The 17,242-nt window shown below is 47.0% G+C and overlaps 2 protein-coding genes across 2 annotated transcripts in view; one reads left to right on the plus strand and one right to left on the minus strand.

The window, feature by feature from the left end:
- LOC146376972 (uncharacterized) lies at positions 1 to 13,767 on the plus strand. The gene is made up of 3 exons (XM_084945728.1): positions 1 to 76; positions 12,130 to 12,427; positions 13,079 to 13,767. The coding sequence occupies exons 1-3, from the start codon at positions 34 to 36 to the stop codon at positions 13,092 to 13,094; spliced, it is 357 nt and encodes a 118-aa protein (XP_084801854.1). The 5' UTR covers positions 1 to 33; the 3' UTR covers positions 13,095 to 13,767.
- Positions 1,994 to 17,242, minus strand: part of LOC146376973 (rap guanine nucleotide exchange factor 1-like) — a 26,587-nt gene continuing 11,338 nt past the window's right edge. Inside the window, exons 6-23 of the mRNA XM_084945727.1 lie at positions 15,116 to 15,230; positions 14,791 to 14,857; positions 10,689 to 10,811; positions 10,449 to 10,610; positions 10,075 to 10,298; positions 9,959 to 9,996; positions 9,666 to 9,783; positions 9,488 to 9,563; positions 9,033 to 9,117; positions 8,666 to 8,758; positions 7,688 to 7,876; positions 7,521 to 7,605; positions 7,116 to 7,210; positions 6,603 to 6,681; positions 6,252 to 6,353; positions 6,076 to 6,173; positions 5,478 to 5,618; positions 1,994 to 5,389 (exon numbers count right to left, since the gene is read on the minus strand). Of these exons, the coding sequence (XP_084801853.1) occupies positions 5,254 to 5,389; positions 5,478 to 5,618; positions 6,076 to 6,173; positions 6,252 to 6,353; positions 6,603 to 6,681; positions 7,116 to 7,210; positions 7,521 to 7,605; positions 7,688 to 7,876; positions 8,666 to 8,758; positions 9,033 to 9,117; positions 9,488 to 9,563; positions 9,666 to 9,783; positions 9,959 to 9,996; positions 10,075 to 10,298; positions 10,449 to 10,610; positions 10,689 to 10,811; positions 14,791 to 14,857; positions 15,116 to 15,230 (2,026 nt within the window). The 3' untranslated portion in view covers positions 1,994 to 5,253. The remainder of the gene's footprint in view (positions 5,390 to 5,477; positions 5,619 to 6,075; positions 6,174 to 6,251; positions 6,354 to 6,602; positions 6,682 to 7,115; positions 7,211 to 7,520; positions 7,606 to 7,687; positions 7,877 to 8,665; positions 8,759 to 9,032; positions 9,118 to 9,487; positions 9,564 to 9,665; positions 9,784 to 9,958; positions 9,997 to 10,074; positions 10,299 to 10,448; positions 10,611 to 10,688; positions 10,812 to 14,790; positions 14,858 to 15,115; positions 15,231 to 17,242) is intronic.

Below are 17,242 nucleotides of genomic sequence, written 5' to 3' on the forward strand. Positions count from 1 at the left end.
TTACAGCTGAAGTTCTGTGTCTGTGAATGATGCATGCTGGGAAAACGGACCGAGAGCCGCTGTGACATCGGCACAGGTGAGCAGATGGGTGGGATTCTGGGACGTGCTCAGACTGAGGTGTGTCACATGACCCTGCTGCTCTACAGGGTCCACCTCACTCAGCTGAGAGCAGGAAACGAAGCAGGAGCCGGGGAGTCTGCTCGTCCTCAGTGTTTACATGAAACCAATAATACGATTGTCAATAATCAATGAACCAATGTTTCTGACTCCTCTTAAATCTGACTTCTTTAAAGGGCCAGTTCACCCAAAAACACTAAAAACCTCCACCGTCAAATGTCGCTCTGCCTGGAATTGATGTAATAAAAGGCAGACTGAAGCCCCTCCCACAGCAATCTGTTCACAGAGGGGAGGGGCCGTGACAGGCAGGCCTCTCTTCTGTGGAACCAGCTTCCAGTTTGGATTCAGGAGACAGACACTACTTTTAAGATTAGTAAGTACCGTATTTACCGCACTATAAGGCGCACGTAAAATCCTTAAATCGACAGTGCGCCTTATAATCTAGTGCGCCTTATGTATGAATTTTGGTTTGTGCTTACTGACCTTGAACCGATTTTAGGTGGTACACGATGCTCAAAAATCTGTCAAAAAAACCTTTTAGTGCCACTTTCTCGGAGCATTACGGTTACCGTTGCAAGGAGCCTCGTGGAGTAATATGTACTGTGCTTCAACACAACATTACCGTGTTATGCTTACGAAGCAGATTTTAAACTGGGAGCAATCAATTATGCAGTAGAAAATGGAAATAGATCAGCTGCGAGGCAATTTGGCATTAATAAGTCGGTGGTGCGCAAGTGGAGGAAGCACGAAGATGACCTAAAACAAGTAAAGAAGACCAAAAGGAGTTTCCGAGGGAACGAGGCGCGATGGCCGCAGTTAGACTCGGTTATTGAACAGAGAACAGCAGGTAGAAGTGTCTCTACAGTCTCTATTCGACTCAAGGCTACAGCGGCAGCACATGACAGGCAGATCAACGACTTTCGAGGGGGACCTTCTTGGTGCTTCCGTTTTATGAAAAGGCATAATCTCTCAATCCGCACAAGAACTACTGTCTCACAGCAACTGCCAAACGATTACAAAGAAAAGTTGGCCATTTTCAGCACCTACTGCCAGAATAAGATCACTGAAAAGAAGATACGGCCAGAACACATCACTAGCATGATGAAACTACCACCCATGGTCATTTTCAAGAGGAAGACTTTGCCAAAAGACAAGTTTCCGGCCGGCGTCATTGTGAAGGCTAACTCAAAGGGCTGGATGGACGAGGAGAAGATGAGCGAGTGGCTGAGTTTATGTCAAGAGACCGGATGGGTTTTTCCACAAATCTTTTGATCTACGACTCCATGCGCGCCCATCTCACCGAGGCTGTCCAAACCCAAGTGAAGCAAACTAATTCGGAGCTTGCCGTCATTCCGGGTGGATTAACCAAAGAACTCCAACCACTAGATATTGGTGTCAACAGGTCGTTCAAAGTTAAATTACGAGCTGCGAGGGAGCATTGGATGACAGAAAGCGAACACACATTCACCAAGACAGGGAGGCCACGCGGAGCAAGTTACGCCGCTATCTGCCAATGGATCGTGGATGCTTGGGCTAAGGTATCAGTCTCAAGTGTCGTCCGAGCTTTCACGAAGGTTGGAATAATCACTGAACAGCTAAGTAACAGCAACGAGACTGATTCAGATAATGATGAGAGGGGTCCGGGCATGCTTGATGCCGGAATTGCCCAGCTGTTTAACTCAGACACGGGAGGTGAAGAATTTGATGGAATTGTGGAAGTTAATGTACAGGAAAAAGTGAGTGTATTCTTCAATATTTAATGTGTTACAGCTTAACAGTGTTAAGAGTTACTGTGAATGAGCTTAATAAAGGTCGAGTTATCTGACTGTTTGTCTTAATGTGCCTTATAATCTGGTGCGCCTTATGGTGCGGAAAATACAGTGAGCAAAATTTATTTATATAGCACAATTCACAGATTAAAATCACAAAGTGCTTCACAATAAATCCAGAAATATAAATAAAATAATATAAAACAGTGAAAAGATTAAAAGCTTGTTTGTATAAAAATGTCTTCAACTGCTTTTTAAAGGAGTCAGTGGAGTGTGCACAGCGTAAAGACGACAGCCTCAGTGCCTGAGGAGCCCGATCCCCACACAGGGTTTGAACCCAGTGCGTGGGACCAACAGTGACCTTTGACCTGAGGACCCGAGTGCTCGGGATGAAGCATGAGGCTTCAGCAGCTCAGAGATACACTGGGGAGCTTCACCATGCAGAGCTCAAAAAGTTACAACAAAAGTTTTAAAATGAACTCTAAAATTTCCTGGCAACCAATGAAGAGAAGCCAAAACTGGAGTAATGTGTGACCTCTTGTTTGTGCCAGTTAAAAGTCTGTGCAGTCTGAAGGCGATCCACAGCTGATTTGTTGAGACGAGTAAAAAGACCGTTATAATAATCCAAGATTAGGCTTCAAACTTTCCTTTTTGCTAAAGCATATAGTTAGGGCTGGACCAGGTGACCCTGAATCCTCCCTTAGTTATGCTGCAATAGTCGTAGGCTGCCGGGAATTCCCATGATGCACTGAGTGTTTCTCCTTCACTCACTATGTGTTAACAGACCTCTCTGCATTGAATCATACTTGTTATTAATCTCTGTCTCTCTCCCACAGCATGTCTTTATCCCGTCTTCCTCCCTGAGCCTGACAAACAGCTCATTTATTCAAACAGTAACCATGTTCGTAGCATCAGTGACGAGAGCGCAGCGTCCACGTGAGCATGCTTTCATCACGCCGTTGTTTCCATCTCGTGACTTTGTTCATCATGCAGATTGATGTAGACTTATCTCATCAGTCTTTCTGAAAGTTTGACCTCGGTGACCTTCAGTCCAGAGTCTTGGAGATGTTGTGGCAGTCAGTGTTCAGTGCCGCCGCCCGGCCGACCTCACCTGCAGCTCTGAGCCAAGAGGTGAGAGCCACCGCTGCAGACTCCACCCCCTGCTCGACCACGTGTCAATCAGATGAACCTGAGGTGTCGCAACGATTGCGGTGTGAAGAAATGTGAACTTTGACCTCTTGGGCCAGCTTCCAGGTGAATGAGGGTTTCTCGATCCTGCCCACGTCGGTATTTTGTCGTCTTGTGGAGGCGCTGATGATGAGCAGAATCTGATGCAGCTGTTTAATACGCCAACTGTTCATGTCTGTTAAAATTACATGTAATCAAAAAGTCTCCACAGTCCATGAAGTTAGCGCTGGACCACATCTTATAGATGAATGTTTCATTAATCGGTGGCTCTAATCGGCGTTCGTTCAGCTCACCATTGATCAGTTGGTCATTCAGAGAAAATAATCCGTAATCAGCTGCCGGCAGGTCGGCGCTATAATAAGATTGTGTTATTTAAAGTGAACAGACGCACTGCTGCTGGTTATATACACGGGCAAAATAAAAAAAGAATAAATAAAGAACATATTTATCAGTCATGTGTAATATTCATACAGGTGTGTCTGTATGATGCTTCCTGTTTCCTGTACAGGTGTGTTTGATGTGGGACGATGAACGGCGTCTCCGTGGCTGTGAGTTGGAAACAGATCATGTGACCAGCTGTGACACCCCCACAGTGTTCATTACTGTGTGAGCTGGTGATTTTCCATATTCATGTATGTTTAGAGAAATCATTTTGTAGCCTTAGAGCTCTGTGGTCTGACACTCAGGTGGGCTGGTTGGTGTCCTGGCCTCAGCGGGACATTAAACTCACACTTTGAGGGATGAAGGTCGGGACGTTTTAGCGTCGCTGCTCAGGTGTTGGAGGGTAAATTGGCTGCTGAGGATGTGGAGCTCAGGTGAGCTCAGACTGACGATGATGATGATGATGGAGGATGTGTGATCTGTAGCAGCAGGTCTGGACGTCTGTAGAAAGCACGACTGAATCTTCTCTAAAAGCAGCTGAAACTGTCACGCATTACAAATGCGTCAGCATCCAGCTGCAGGCTGATGTTCTTCAGACACCATGAACCATCATCACAAGTTCATGGATCGCCTTCATGCTCCACCTCAGTCCAGCAACAGGATCTCACCTCCTTCATCATCATCCGTCCATGATGGTGGTGGCATAGCTCAGGAGGTGGAGCACGTCATCTGCTAATCATAGGGATGGTGGTTTGATCCCTGGCTGCTCCAGTCAGCGTGCCAAGATGCTGAAGGTTGTTCTCAATGCGTTCATGGAAGCGTGGCCGTTAAGGCGCTTTCACACAGGACGCAGCGCTGTGCTCTCAAACACATTCGTCTCTACTGTTTGCCCCCCGCAATAACGGTTTACCGCTACGCCGAGCAAAGCACCAAGCACGCCAGCGGAGTACTCGCGCATGCCGCAGACTTGAACTTTGACCCCTGCATGCTGTGACGTACCTTCACGTGGCCAATAGAAACAAAGCCTTCAGTTCAACCACACGGTGTGTGTCTGAGGTCGATGAACTGATACAGGTTTACGTGCATCTGTGGGGACCTCCAGAGCCTCCTTATAAATAAAACTGAATTAAAAAGTAGAGGACCACATGAGAACCAGTCCAGTTACCCTCAGAGTCCAGACCCACAGACCCACAGTTACCCTCGGACACCTGAAGGACCGAGCGTGATGTGTTTAAATACAGATCAGAAAACGGTGCTAGAAAAACATCTAAAACAATCGGACCCTCGTCCCTTGAAAGGAGCTGAAATTTTGCATCATTCCTACTAAGCAGGGACTCTTTCCACTGGAATTCCCGAGATGGTCAGGTGGGATCAGCTTTAATGATTAACTAATTTTTGTGGCCTTGAAGACACGGTGCTGAGGTGAGGTTTCCACCATCAGGTAAGGGCAGGTGAGTTGACTGGCAGGTCAGCAGTGATGTTTCATGGATGTTTGGATGCAGTTTTTCTTCCTTCAGCAAAATCTGGAAGTCTCTGATCCATCTGTGGGTACCGGACCTGAATCTGAATATGTTTCTGTTAACAGGAGCGAGGGAGGGAAACCTCTGCCTGGAAATACCAAAGGTCCGGTAGTAAAATGTCTGCAGGTTTTACCCTGCATGTGTCTGTGCCAGTAATGTCACGGTCTCGGGCCTCGCCCCCCGGTTTGGCACCGGTTCAGTTCTCTGTGTTACAGCATGTTAGCATCAGAACAGGTGCAGCCGATTAGCTGCGTGACCCTCTGCGCCTTCACCAAAGCTCATCGCTGATTGGCTCGAGGAGTGTTCTTTGGCCGGATCTTGAGAGAGAGCTCCCACAGCGCCTCCTCAGCCAGGTGATCGCTGAAGTCGTTAAAGAAGGAAATGATGTCATCATCGGGCAGCAGAGTGTAGCTCCTGCAGAGAGAAACAGCTTCAGCATACAACAATACAACCACGAGGTACTCCTAATGATTGAGGAGGAACTGCTCTGTAGGTAACTGACACTTGCTGGTAGCTCCTCAGAGTGTCCAGGATGTTAAACTGCTGCCAGCGTTTGGAGAAGTTAACCTTTGAACCCTGTGATGTCATCAAAGTGTCGGGATTCCCAAGGTGGACAAAAGTCAAGTCCTGCAGAATCAAACCCCTGAGAGAGAGAGAGAGAGAGAGAGAGAGACGGGCAGACAAAGCATCAGCCTTCAGACCTGAAACATGTAGCTGCAGTTCCTCTGACGTCCAGCAGAGGCAGCAGTGAGGCAGTCCCCATAGACTCCAATGTTAAAACTTTACAGCAGAAACAAACATGTTTACAGCCAGATACACAAACTGTTTGGTCTGTGGATAGTTTCCTCCTTCATAACGCCTGCTTACATTGTATTGTTAGGGGCGTGGCCTCTTTGACTGACAAGTGAATGGTGACACAGGTGGCTGTAGCTGCCAGCTAGGCTAAACCTCAGCCAATTGGAGATCCTGAACTGGACCTCTGGACTGTGTTTGTGCTGTTGGAGCCTTTTATCTGAGCAATAATGTGGCTGCTGTGAGGTTGATCACATAGACACGTTCTACATTAGGGTTACTGCCCAACAGGTAGGGTATTTACGTACAGGTAGGGTATACAGGGAGGCTCCACTTCAGCCAGAGCTGCTCTGTAGGCTCTGAAAGAGGATGAACTGTCGATCAAGGTGCTGAACTCCTCCAGAGCCTGAAGCCAAACAGACATAAAACACTGTTAATGCACTGAGGCGAACCGATGAAATAATCCCAATGAACTCGATCTGACCTCTGAGGTGCTTTTCTGCCAGTCCAGGCGTCGCAGAGGGGCGGAGTCCAGCGCTGACAGGATTGACAGGTACGAGTTAAAGTTATTGAGCTTCCTCAGGTGCTGCAGGAAAAAAGAACGTGCGGTTTGACAAGATGACATGACAACAGACCACAGTCTGGAACCACAAATGGACACACAGATTTTGTAATGATGCAGTGAGTTTGTGAAAATAAATCTTTTTATTCCAGTTTGTCAGTCTAATAAGTTCTGATGTAGCTGCTGTCCTCCCTGACTGGAGGTCCCAGACTGAAACCAGCTTTGAATACAAATGAAGACAAAAGGACTTTTTCTACTGCGGACTCTAACGACCTTCATGATCTTCAGGAACTTCAGCAGCAGCCTCTCTCTGTCGTGAGGTTTGTCCTGAAGGATGATGACGGAACGAACCCTGAAATCACAAAAAGAAGGTTCATTAGTTTCAGAAGCTTCTCTTTCTCTGTCTGTCCCGTCCCTGCTCCTGTCTGTTTCCACTGACATAACTTGAAAGTAAAACATGAATAATAAAGGTCAAACAAACTATGACAACCAGTATGGCACAAACCGTAATGAACCACCTGGGAAAGTAAATGTGTCGGGCATTTCTCTTGCCTTCAGACAGTAACTGTGATTGCTACAGTGCCGGTTTCAGAAAGCCGATTGTGATTGTGGCATAAAAGAAGAACATCAAGAATAACATCATAAAGGCATTTTCTGAGGGGTCTGTGGGCTTTTGATGCTCTTTCTCCAGCACGATTCTGATGGAAACAATAACCTGATGGAGTCACAGATTGTGTTTCTTTGACGAAGGAAGTTGTGTATCTGCCGGTTGTGTTGATGTTTTACCAGAAGGAGACGTTGTTGAAGTGTTGAGTGAACTCTGTCAGGTTGGGACTCTTCTCCTCATTCTGCTCCTTTGACCACAGCAACACCTCTGGAAGCTGGACAGGTGAGAAGAACCAACTGTCATCCCAGTGCACCAAACCTGCAGGCTCCGGCAGGTTGATGAAATAAACTAAATCATGTAAACACAGAAAAGGTTCTTCTGTGGCAGCAGATCGTGATGCAGCCACACTGTAAACCAAGAGGTACTGCTGCACGTGCTGGTGGAAAACTCAACGAGGAGACGGCTCTTTGTGCCCCAAAGCATCATTTACCTGTTTACCATAAACCAGGTATGAATACTTTGTGTTCTCAAGCAGGTTCGTGAGAACAGCTGGAGAACCAGGCGTGAGAGAGGCGGGTCTGTACCTCAATCTTTGTGAAGAGTTCAGCATCCAGCAGAGTCAACTGTTCAGCTAAATCCTGACTCCTGAAGTCCAGCAGAGTTCCCGGTCTGAGGCAGAGGGGACAGAAACATTCAAACTTGACCAATGACAGCTCAGCATGCTTTCAACCTGTCAGGTGTGAAGGCTTACCTGGCAGCCACACCCTTGGCAGCAAGTGGACGGAGTGACTGAGGTGAGCCAATTAGCTTCCACCTCTTCTCCATCTTTGACAGGATGTTGGACCGCAGCTGGTGGGCCGGTCCCAGCTCTCCACCAATCAGAAGGCTGAACACCAAGTCCATCAGTAGCAGAAGCACATCAGAGTCGAGCTCTATCGCGCTGCACACACAGTATTCACACTGATGACACACGGCCAAAAGTATGTGGACAGCTGATCTTACTCGATAGATTTGAAAACATCAAGTGTGGCATTAAAAAGTGTCCCGTGGCCCACATGGTTTCTTATCAGCCAATCAACTTGGCTTCAGAGATAGTGTCTGTCTCCTGAATCCAAACTGGAAGCTGGTTCCACAGAAGAGGGGCCTGAAAACTGAAGGCTCTGCCTCCCATTCTACTTTAAATACTCTAGGAACAACAAGTAGGCCTGCAGTGTGAGAGCGAAGTGCTCTAATAGGGTGATATGGTACTACAAGGTCATTAAGATAAGATGGGGCCTGATTATTTAAGACCTTGTATGTGAGGAGCAGGATTTTGAATTCTGGATTTAACAGGAAGCCAAAACAGGAGAAATCTGCTCTCTCTTTCTAGTCCCTGTCAGGACTCTTGCTGCAGCATTTTGGATTAGCTTAAGACACAGAGGCCTTTATGTGAGGTTAAAATCATGTTTAAAAACTGCTCATAAGTCTATCAGAAAGAGGGGGTCTGGAAACAGGAGATCTTACCTTTGTTTCTAATGCTTTTATTCATAAATCCTAACTCACACTTCCAGGTAATAAGCAGGAGTACATGTGAGCGCCTACATAAGTCTGGCTTTCCTGCCGACGTGTGAATATGAGAGATGGTCTCCTTTAATCACAGCCAAGGTTCAGAGGCCTCTGCACTCTGAACAGTCTTAATGAAGAACACCACTGCATACACTGTGTGTGTAGATCTGTGTGTATTTCTCACCATAGTTCGTCCACCACGCCCACCAGCAGGTGGAACGTGTTTTTGGCAGCTGTCAGGTCTGCATGTTCCCGTCTGCCACACAGGTGTCTGTACGTGTTGGCAGTTAAAGAGTCACAGTAAACAGAGTGTGGACGAACAGACAGATAATCACGGGGACTGTGGGAAAACACGTGAACAACGATGAGCTGTTGAACTAGCACAGAGCTGGTTCTGTCCAGCCTCCACTCACAGCAGTGTGAGAGAAACAATACTTCAGAGCAGCAGCCATTTGTTTTAATAGCACTGTGTGCCTCTTCTTAATGCTGTCCTGTTGCTGAAGCTACAAGCAAAGCCGGTGAGCCCAGCCTCAAAGTGTGTTTGAGGATATCTGTGCTGGAGTTTGCTGATGACATCGTTTGGACTGATGAAGCTCCTGTAGGTGCAGAGGAAAGCGTCACGGTACAGGTCCTGGTCTGCAAACACACATTCACACAGATCTGATCATCTAACATAGAAACACTCTGAGTGAAGCTGAAAAATAGTTCATGCGTTAGTTCTTTACTTCTAAGCTGCACTGTTGTAAACCCCAAAGCTCCCCGAATAAAGTTTCTGCAGCAGCGCTTCCTTCTGAACTGCATCAGCTCGTCACAGCATTAAAGAAGAGGAGATCACCTGCTGCCTCTGATGTCATTTTTGGACTGTTTCCTGTTAGTTGCGGGCTGTAAATGATGTGCTCGTGCTCATGTGTTTGTTGGATCTGATGCTCTGTGGAGCATCTGCACAGGTATGACACAGGTGGTGTCTCACATATGATTCTCCAGCCAGGTGTCTACCAACACTCACCTCTGCTGCTGGTCCCCGTAGCATAGACCAATAGGACATCAGGTGAGGCCGCCTTTACATCAGGCCCCTCCTCCTCCTGAGACACAGGTCAAAGGTCAGCAAACAGGTTAAGTGAAAGATTTAAAGTGTGTGTGTGTGTGTGTGTGTGGGGGGGGGGTGGAAAAGGTCAAAGCAGCACCTCAGACTTCATGATGATTCTGCAGAGAATCTTCTTCTTGTCAGTCAGTAACACCTCCTCCTGCTCCTCCGTGCTGCTTCTCCTGTCACGCTCCGCCCCCTGCTGGACACTCTGGGAACTGCAGGACAGACAGAACGCCCTGAAGGAGTGTGCGCGCGTTTGTGCGCGTGCGTGTGTGTTTGTGCGCGTGCGTGTGTGTGCGCGCGCGCGTGTTTATGTGCGTGTGTGTTTGTGTGTGTGCGTGTGTGTGTGTGCGTGTGCGTGTGTGCGTGTGCGTGTGTGCGGCCTCTCACCTGTCTCCGCCCTCTTCAGTCGGCCTGTCAGCTGAGTCCTGGCAATGTTAGAAACAAGAAAACTTTGGTGACGACATAAAGTCAAAACCGTCCAAACATTTTCAGACCTCGCTGACCTGCTGCTTCTTCTTCGGCGGTAGAATCGGAGCAGGAACCAGCTCAGGTGAGGGAGTGAAGTCTGCGTCCAGCTGTGTGTCCAGATGTGCGTGAGAGAGCTGGTAGGAGGTGTCGAGCTCTCGATGTCGGCTGTTGTATCTCTGACTGAAACCTGGAGGCCTCTGATAGAACATGAGGGGGGACTGATCGCTGTAGGACGAACAGAACTGAAGGTACTCGTGGACTGCAGACAGACAGGTAAGAGACAGGTGAGACACACAGAAGAGAGACAGACGAATGAGAGACAGGTGAGACAGGCAGGTGAGAGAGGCAGTTTAATGGATTTTCCAATCATACTGATTATGGATCCGCTGTTCTCTCCCTGTTCACTCACTGTGTCGTTTCTTCTCAGGGAGGGGAGGGGGTGTCTTGCTGGGGGACAAAGGGGAGGAGACAGGTTCATCTGGGCCTGTGCTGTCATCACACTTGGCATTGCTCTGGTCCTCAGGGGCAGAACCGAACCCAAAGCATGGCTGAGTCTGGGAGCTTGTGTTACCTGAAGTTCACAGACAGACAGCAAGTCAGGCTGACAGACAGAGAGGGGGACAGACAAGTCACTCAGGTGTGTCCTCACCTGTGGTGCTGCATCGCCTCTTCTCCGGCAGGGCAGGAGGGAGACAGGAGGAACCAGGGAGAGGGGGGAGCGTCTCTGAGGAGGACTGATCTGTGTCGAGGAAGGCATAGTCTGGATCGTCCTCTGAAGACAAGAAACAGAAAGTCAGAACATCACAGACCAAGTCCATCAAGACCAGAACATCACAAGTCAGAGCCAGTTCAGAATATCACCTGTACAACCATGTCTCCATTCTGATTGCCCGAGCTGTGTGGTAGGAGACAACCTGTCTCCAAACAATCGCAGCCACTCTCAGACAGACTGGTGAGAGCAGATGACTGATTTATAAACACAGATTGAACAGGCTGAAATCGATCTGAGTCAGTCTGCTCTGATGAACTGCAGCAGGGACTCCACTCCGCTGGTTGGGGTTATATTCCTATAAAAAGCGAGGTTGCTGTGCGCCTGGGTCATTTTGCAGTTGAATTGCTGTCCCGCATCGGCTACGTCACTATTTGTAGACGAAATTTCAGTTTCAGATCTCTGAGGTCTGAGTGTAAGAAGTTAATGTGAGTTTCTGTGTCTGCACACGGCAACAGCCATTTTGCACACTTATCACCCATAATCACAGTATTATGACAGATAGATATACTTGCATGCATACTTGGAGACTTGACTCCTTTCAGTTGCAGACTGGCAGCAGATTGACTGAACTGCACTTTTATTGCTGTCTTCATGCACCAAAGTCACTCTGAGCTGACTGACTGGTCACAGACCAGTTCTCCATCTTCAAAGCAGCCACTCAAAGGCAACGAGACTGCAACTTCACTGCGCATGCTCACTGTAATTTTGGTCATCTCGTTGTCTTTATGCAGTGTGACTGTAGCGTAACCCTCTATACTCATTTTGTGCACACGGAGACGAATCAGCACATACACAAACAGTATCACCCCAAACCCCACACTTCCCACACAGCTCACCAATCTGAGCCATGGTCCGAGTAACCCACATCACTCAGGACACTGAGTGTCTTTCTATTGTTTCAGACATACTCCTGCTGTTTTTAGGTGTATATTTTATTTCGGCACAGTCGGCGTGGAGCATTGTACATGTACAATGACAGTAAAGGGCTTTTCTATTTTATTCTATGAGATGAAAAGATATGTTCATGGACAATCAAAAAAACTGAAATGTTAAAAGTGGTGACTGTTTGATGAAAGTGCCCTGACTGCTTTGGGTCTAAAACAACTTCAAGCTCATTGATGTTTGTTTTTTTCAGTTTAAATGTTTAGTCTGTGTCTGTTTCATCAGCTTCAGGCGTGGGCAGCGTGCCGCTCGCTGATTTATTTTACATCTATTCTGTAAAGACAAGGACAGAGCAGTTAATAGGATATTGGGGAAATGTAGATAACACGCAAGACGCATCACAGTGCTGTGATGTCATTCCATTCTTTCTCTTCAGGCGTAACAAGAGAAGAAGAAGAAATACGTGAGAGACTTCCTCTGCAGGTGACTCTGGCTGTGTCCCAATCCAGCGACCGCACGCTCCGGAGTACGCATTTGGAGACCTATGACGTCACAGCAACGCGACGACGGCTGTCCCACTCTGAAGTGTTCTCCAAATGCACCGTCGATTTCCCCAAATTTGAAGTGTGGTCCGGTGTAGACTTTGTGGTCTCATATATCCCACAATTCATAGCGCGGCGGTGGGTGTGGATAATTTTGCAGAAGCGGAGCGGCCGAAGAGTAAACTTTCAAAAGTAAGTACTGAATATGATGTCACTTATTTATGTGCAAATGTTTAATAATGAAGAACATTAAAACATTACTGTTGGCCACATGTCGGCAAAGTTATGTGACATTAGTGACGTTTGTACTAACTTGGTTTTACAGCCTTTATACGCTGTTCAATAGTCGACCTTAATCTTACAGAGAATGTGATGATTTTATGGATAATTAAAGTCAGTCATATATCCACAAACACAACAAGCTGAAAGTCAGTGATGCTGCTCGGTTTGCAGTCCTGAATATCACGGCACAAGCAGGATTCACTGCACTGTTAATGTCAGCTGTGTTATATTGCTGCCTCTGTTCGGTGGTGTCGAGCCAAACGGACTTTAACGTGTGTTTGAACGAGCTGACGGTTCACTCGTTAAGCTGAAAGAAAGATGCTTTAATCACAGCAGTCACACATGTGTCCACTGCACCATCTGGGAACTCTTTTTGTTTAGCACTCGTAATAACACAAACACTAAATCCTGCTTCTCTGGTGCTGTTGTGTAGCAGTGTGTACACCTGAGACTGTCACCTGTCTGTCTGTCCTGCACTCTCTCTCTGTTTCTTTCTCTCTGATTGTGGAATAAAAGTATGAACATGTGTTTATAAGTTACACTTGTGTTTGAATCCTGCAGCTTCTCACACATTTGATTTCCATGTGTGACGACTGCAAGTGTCCAGAGTGAGGACAGACTGAGGGACCCACTGCTGCACATCATCTGTGAGGCTTTGCACCCCTGATGATCCACCAGGACAAACTCAGCAGTGTGTGAGGAAGAGGAGGAGGAAGAGCCAGCAGCAGCTGACAGATGGAGAGAATAGACAGACTGTTCCCTGTTTGTGAAGGACTGCTAGGAAAGTTTAACATAACTAACTGTCTGTCCTGAATCAGTCTTATTAGGTAATGTTCAAATAATGTGATCATCCAGTGTTTTCAGTGTGGGAGAAAGTACTCAGGGCCTTCAAGTTACACACTATGAAAGGCAGCAACAAGTTTAATGTTCAGAAACCTAAAGTCTGTATCATCAGCAGAATGGAGCTAAAAATAAATGTTTGTTTCAGTTCTATGAAGCTTTGAGTATTTTGGATCAGTAGCTGCTGTGTTTGTTGCATCATATTGCTGTAATTGTTTATATGCTTTATATATTCTGAGGTAAGTTGATCTATAGTGTTACATCATATTCTATAAGGATGTTATGTGTTTGTAGACTTTCTGCCCAGTTTGACCCATTTAGCAGAAGTCAGCCTGTTTAAGGCTCTGATATCTATTCTGTATGACTTAAAGCAGTTATGACATGGTCTGATTTTCTCACCCAATAAAGGAATATTTACTATATCAGTCGACTCTTCATTCTATCAGACACAGTTATCACAGCTCGTACATTTGCTTTTTACACATATATGTAAGCATTGAGCCAAATTTAGTAATGACAACATATTAAACAAACAATATTTGTCTCTTATATATATAATACATCTATATATACACTGTCACAGATACTTGTCTTTGAGTGAAGATTTAAGGTGATAGGAAATATAAATAACTGCAACTTGAATCTTTACTGAAGCTCAGTGTTTGGCACAGAGTTCAGGCTCACTGCTGTAATATATCATAATAATCTGACAATAACTATAATATTGTCCATATTATATTTACATTACCACAGTGAGATGATTTTAGTCTCATGAACAACATCAGCTAATTGTTATTTACTAACTAATCTTGAAATGACTGTTCAGCACAGAAATGAAGCCCAACAATCATGTTTTACAGTCCTGTGGTCTCAGCCTCTGATACTCAACTAATCACACAAAGCTCCTGTAGAAACAAACAAACAAATGGACAAAAGATTTTCTCCTTCATTTCTGTCAAACAAAGCTGTATGAAACGTTTCTCATGGTTGCTAGGCAACCTGATCAGCGCGACAAGGCTAGACCGTCCCATTTCACAAGCCTCTCACTTCCGCACTTCTCGTCCTTCCTAGTACGCACCGTACGTAGTACGTGAACTGCGCGTACTCCGAGGCGTGCGATCGCTGGACTGGGACACAGCGTCTGACATGCTTCAGGTGTCACGATCTGAGTGTCTCACACACACACACGCAGGTGCAGAAACCTGTGAGTCCAGCAGGAGGCAGCAGTGAGCCTCAGGCCAATGCGTCGCTGCAAAGAGGAAGCAGCAGCCAACACAGCTTCCTATTTCTGTCAACGCACAGGAAGTGATGTCACTGATACCGCCTACTGCTGACGGGAAACAAGCACCACAGAGTGTGTGTGTCTGTGTGTCTGTGTGTCTGCGTGTGCGTGTGTGTGTGTGTGCGTGTGCGTGTGGATCTGTGTGTGTTACCTGTGTTTTCGTTCTGAGGAAAACATTCGGCAGAGGAAATGGAGCATCTTTTCAAACAGTCGTCGTCCTGAAACACGCAGGAAGATTCAAACGTTATTGAATGTTAGAAACACACAGAGCCAAAGACGTGCTTTTATTCTGTGGTTTCCACACTCACACACACACAGAGACACAGACAGAATAAATCTGGATTAAACCTGAACTGGACTGTCTAATTTCAGCTTCAAATAAAGATTTTCAAAATAAAAGACCATAAAACAGATATAATACATATCCATGTAAATATACACGGTTACGTGTGAATGTGTGAACCAGGTGAGCATACCTGTTCAGCTGGTGTTTCTATTTCAGTCGCTCTTCTCATTGGCGCTACTATGGCAACCCTGCAGGGGGTGGGGCTTAATGTTGATTGGCGCTTTTTGGGAGGCAGAGCTGGAGGACTGAAACAGACAGACAAGTAGTTAAAACCACACCCACCAGTGATGTCACAATTGCGTAGTACACCTTTGCATGCATGCAGCCAGGTGACAAGCTGAAGCAGTTTGTGTTGGGAGAGGCTGAAACTGAGCATGTGCAGCACAGGTGGCAGTTGTTTCGTGTGTGTTATCACCAGGTGACACAACAATTTAAGGCATAAACTCCCAACATCTGGCAGGTGAAGTGACGGTGTCAGTGCCCCACTTTCTGCTGGCTCATCACAATCCCGACAGAAAAAACATTAACACCAGGGTGACGCGCAGAGCCAGCCTCACATCTGGCAGGATGAGATACTGACAGGAAAAGGTGCGTTCTCTCTCTGAGCGAGAGACGTCACACTTTAATCCACTGGGTTTATACCTGTTGATGACATCACAGCGTCACAGTCAGCTGAACGTCAGTGACATCAGCCTGCACAGGTGCAGATCAGGGAGACAACAGGTGCTCTGGGGAGGCAGCAGCCATGCCACACTGAACACGTCCGGCCTCTTCTGACCTCAGAGCCTAAGTGCCCGGTTGGTCCGTGGAGGGGAGACCACCTATAGGTGGTGTAGTTTGAAGCAGCTGGAGGTGATGTGGTTGTGATGTCCTCTCTGCTCCTGCAGCTCCTCACTGTCACAGGGAGTCCAGCTCTTTATGCACACTAGCTCCATGAGGTTTGTTGCTCCCAGCACAGGCTCAGGAGGGTGGAGGACACCAGGAGATGGGCACTAGACGAGGAGAGCCGGTACCCAGCAGCAGTGCTGCCAGAGCGCGAACAGGAGCTCCGGTGGGTCACACTGCTCCAGGAGCTGAGCTCACAGCATCGTGCATGCGGCCCTCGCCCTCCACACAGCAATAATTAATAAAGACTCAAACTAATCAGGACAAACTGAAATCCGAAAATTCACTCTGGAAACAAACTGAAAGTAAACAAAAAGTCAAACTGAAATAAAAAAAACAAACGAGAAAATACTAACGTCTAAAAACATCATCATGAATTAGCTCCAACTATTTGTTATTGATGATCCACAGCAGCGCTGTTATCGATCAGCTGCTGCACACTCAGCCTCAGACAGCCCAACCCTCACAGTTCTATTAAAAGACCACGAAACTGCCTGCTGCCGCCCTTTGTCACCCCCACTTCTTCTTCTTCTTCTACTTGGTGTCATGCAGAGACAGGAAGTGTGGGTGTGTGGGGGGAAGGGGCATGTGTGATGTGTTCGTTTGCTCTACTTCCTGTTTCTTCCACAGATCTATTTCTGTTCTCGCACTCAGCAAACTGTTTTCTGTCTGCCTGAATGACTCAGCCAGACTGAACCAGACTGAGCCAGACTGTTCGAGACTGAACCAGACTGAACCAGGCTGACCCCAGACCGAACCAGACCGATCCAGACTGATCCCAGACTGATCCGAGACTGATCCCAGACCGAACCAGACTGAACCAGACTGATCCAGACTGAACCACACTGAACCAGACTGATCCCAGACTGATCCAGACTGATCCCAGACTGATCCCAGACCGAACCAGACTAATCCCAGACTGATCCCAGACTGATCCAGACTGATCCCAGACCGAACCAGACTGAACCAGACTGAGCCCAGACTGATCCCAGACTGAACCAGACTGAGCCCAGACCGAACCAGACTGAACCAGACTGATCCCAGACTGAACCACACTGAACCAGACTGATCCCAGACTGAGCCCAGACTGAACCAGACTGATCCCAGACGGAACCAGACTGATCCCAGACTGATCCCAGACCGAACCAGACTGATCCAGACTGAACCACACTGAACCAGACCAAACCAGACTGATCCCAGACTGATCCCAGACCGAACCAGACTGAACCAGACTGATCCCAGACAGATCCAGACTTAACCAGACTGATCCAGACTGAACCAGACCGAACCAGACTGATCCAGACCAAACCAGACTGATCCAGACCGAACCAGAGTGGACTCAAGTGGTTTCATTTCGTCACTTGGTGTTCGC

The sequence above is a fragment of the Perissodus microlepis genome, chromosome 12 (genome assembly GCF_051167445.1).
Source record: "Perissodus microlepis isolate ML-2025 ecotype Zambia chromosome 12, ASM5116744v1, whole genome shotgun sequence".
NCBI classification, from domain to species: Eukaryota; Metazoa; Chordata; class Actinopteri; order Cichliformes; family Cichlidae; genus Perissodus; species Perissodus microlepis.

Coding starts and splice junctions, on each gene's coding strand:
- LOC146376972 (XM_084945728.1), top strand. CDS start 34: ATGCTGGGAAAACGGACCGAGAGCCGCTGTGACATCGGCACAG. Junction 77..12,129: donor CCGCTGTGACATCGGCACAG/GTGAGCAGATGG, acceptor CTTTCTCTTCAG/GCGTAACAAGAGAAGAAGAA.